The 2207-nt window shown below is 39.4% G+C and overlaps 1 protein-coding gene across 1 annotated transcript; it reads left to right on the top strand.

The window, feature by feature from the left end:
- Window positions 1-447: 447 nt before the first annotated feature.
- On the top strand, window positions 448-1362 carry LOC144495508 (putative G-protein coupled receptor 141). The gene has a single exon (XM_078215524.1). The coding sequence runs from the start codon at window positions 448-450 to the stop codon at window positions 1360-1362; it is 915 nt and encodes a 304-aa protein (XP_078071650.1).
- The last annotated feature ends 845 nt before the right edge of the window (window positions 1363-2207 follow it).

Here is a 2207-nt window from a genome sequence, read left to right as displayed (position 1 = left end):
GAGTGTTGTTGGAGCTGCACCCATCCAGGCAAGTGGGGAGTATTCCATCATACTCCTGACTTGTGCCTTGTAGATGGTGGATAGGCTCTGGGGAGTCAGGAGGTGAGATACTCGCCGCAGTATTCCCAGCCTCTGACCTGCTTTTGTAGCCACTGTGTTTATGTGGTGAGTCCAGTTGAGTTTCTGGTCAATGGTAACCCCAAGGATGTTGACAGTGGGGGATTCAGTGATGGTTACACCATTGAATGTCAAGAGATAGTGGTTAGAATGTCTCTTACTGGTGATTTGTGTGGTGTGAATGTTATTTGCCACTTGTCAATTATAATATTCTACCAGACAGAAGGAATGCTCTAAATGCAGGTGTGGGTATAAATGAGAGGAGGGCTGAGGTAAGCCAGCAGCTTGCAATTAATAGTCTTTTTTTCTTGAAGGTTTTGGAGAAAAAAAATGAACACCTCAGCAATGAATAATACAACATCCTTCGCAGAAACATTCACAAGCAACAATTTCACCTCCAATGGCTCACTTTCCTGCAATCCACTTGACAGCACTTACAGTGCAGCTTTAATAATAATTTACATCATCGTGTTCATGGGAGGTTCTGTTGGAGCTGTCATCATGACGTGGAAAATAAAAACTGACAGAAAATCCATCACATCCACTGCAGTGATTAATCTTATATCGGTGCATGCATTCTTACTCCTCACCATGCCTTTCCGCATTTCCTATTACATTCTTGGTGAGTGGAAGTTTGGTGAAATATTTTGTAAGCTGGTGAGTGGAATGATACACGCTCACATATACCTGTGCTTTGTGTTCTATGTGGCCATAATTATCATGAGGATGATCAGTTTCTTTCAAGAAAAGAAGATGATGCTGTTTCACCAACCGTGGCATACAAGTGCCGCCAGCTTGCTCATCTGGTCACTGGTACTTCTTGCTGTTTTCCCGTTGTTTCTATCATATCTTGACAGCTCAAATAAGGATGGCAAGAAATGCTTTGAATTCCCAGTTACAGCTGCCTCATCATATACCAAGACTATGAACTACTTTGCTGTTATTATTGTGTTAACAACTTTTGCTATTTTGCTTGCCATCCAGGTTGGCATACTGGTGCAATTGAGAATTCGTTACCAAGATAATCTGTGTAATCAGCAAGAATTTGGAGCTCAGACAAAGACATTGTTGTTTATATTGGTTATGATATGTTTTGTTCCATACCTTGGATTCAGGTTGTTTTACATAAACCAAATTGTGATTCACCCCTGTTCATTGAGCTTAAATATCACCAATGAAATATTTTTAGCTCTGACTACAATGAGCTGTTTCGATGTGCTTATTTTCCTAGTGGCTGCCTTTTGAGAAATCAGCCACCTCTGATTTCATTTTCAGTCAGTGTTAATCTTTATATTTAATGCAAGTACCCACCGGGCTCACAATGTAGCTCACCCGCGTTTGCTAAAAACTGCATATATTCAGATGTAGGGCCATGTCCCTGAAAGTATAAAGAACTTAACAAGGAACTACATATATTTTAATTAAAGAATGCATGGGGAACAACAGCTCCTTGGCATATGCTCCATGGCAATGTCTTGATCAATCAGTCCCAAAGATCAGCAGTATTCATGCAGTATAAATTGTTGCTTCCTTTGAAATTTGGCATTTTTGTGTCTGTGAGTGCAAGATGGAAAGCTCCATGAGCATATTTCTTTTCAGCGATACTTAATTTCTGTAAGATCAAGCAACTATTTTTAATAGCAAGTATTGAAAGATATATAAATTGTGTGAAGCAATAGTTGCTATTAGAGGTGTGAATACGGATGATAAAAATGGGCTGTTCACTAATCGATCAACCAACTCCACAAGATGTATTCATTCTTCAGGTCTGAGGTACCAGTTTAGCTGAGTTTTGCCCCTAGTCCAGAAGATTTTGTGTGCTAGCCATGGCAGTGCTGCATTTTCAGACGTGTTTCATTTCTAAGAATTGTTAAACTGAGACCAGTTTAACTAGATTACATTATCAGAAACAGGAAGAAGTAGCTGGGAGTAGATTCCTAATGTCATGTCAATATTCCTCCTTAATCAGCACTACAAAATAACAGATTAACGAGGAATACAGTAAATGGATGTTTGTGAGTTCATGCTTTCTCCAATGTTCTGTGAAGTTGTTCAGAAAATAACATGCTCTAATATTTCAAGTGAAGGAT

The sequence above is a fragment of the Mustelus asterias genome, chromosome 7, assembly GCF_964213995.1.
Source record: "Mustelus asterias chromosome 7, sMusAst1.hap1.1, whole genome shotgun sequence".
Taxonomy (NCBI): Eukaryota; Metazoa; Chordata; class Chondrichthyes; order Carcharhiniformes; family Triakidae; genus Mustelus; species Mustelus asterias.
This window is presented reverse-complemented; position numbering and strand designations above follow the sequence as displayed.

What these genes read in the sequence shown, in the direction of transcription:
- LOC144495508 (XM_078215524.1), top strand. Translation starts at nt 448, where the DNA reads ATGAACACCTCAGCAATGAATAATACAACATCCTTCGCAGAAACATTC.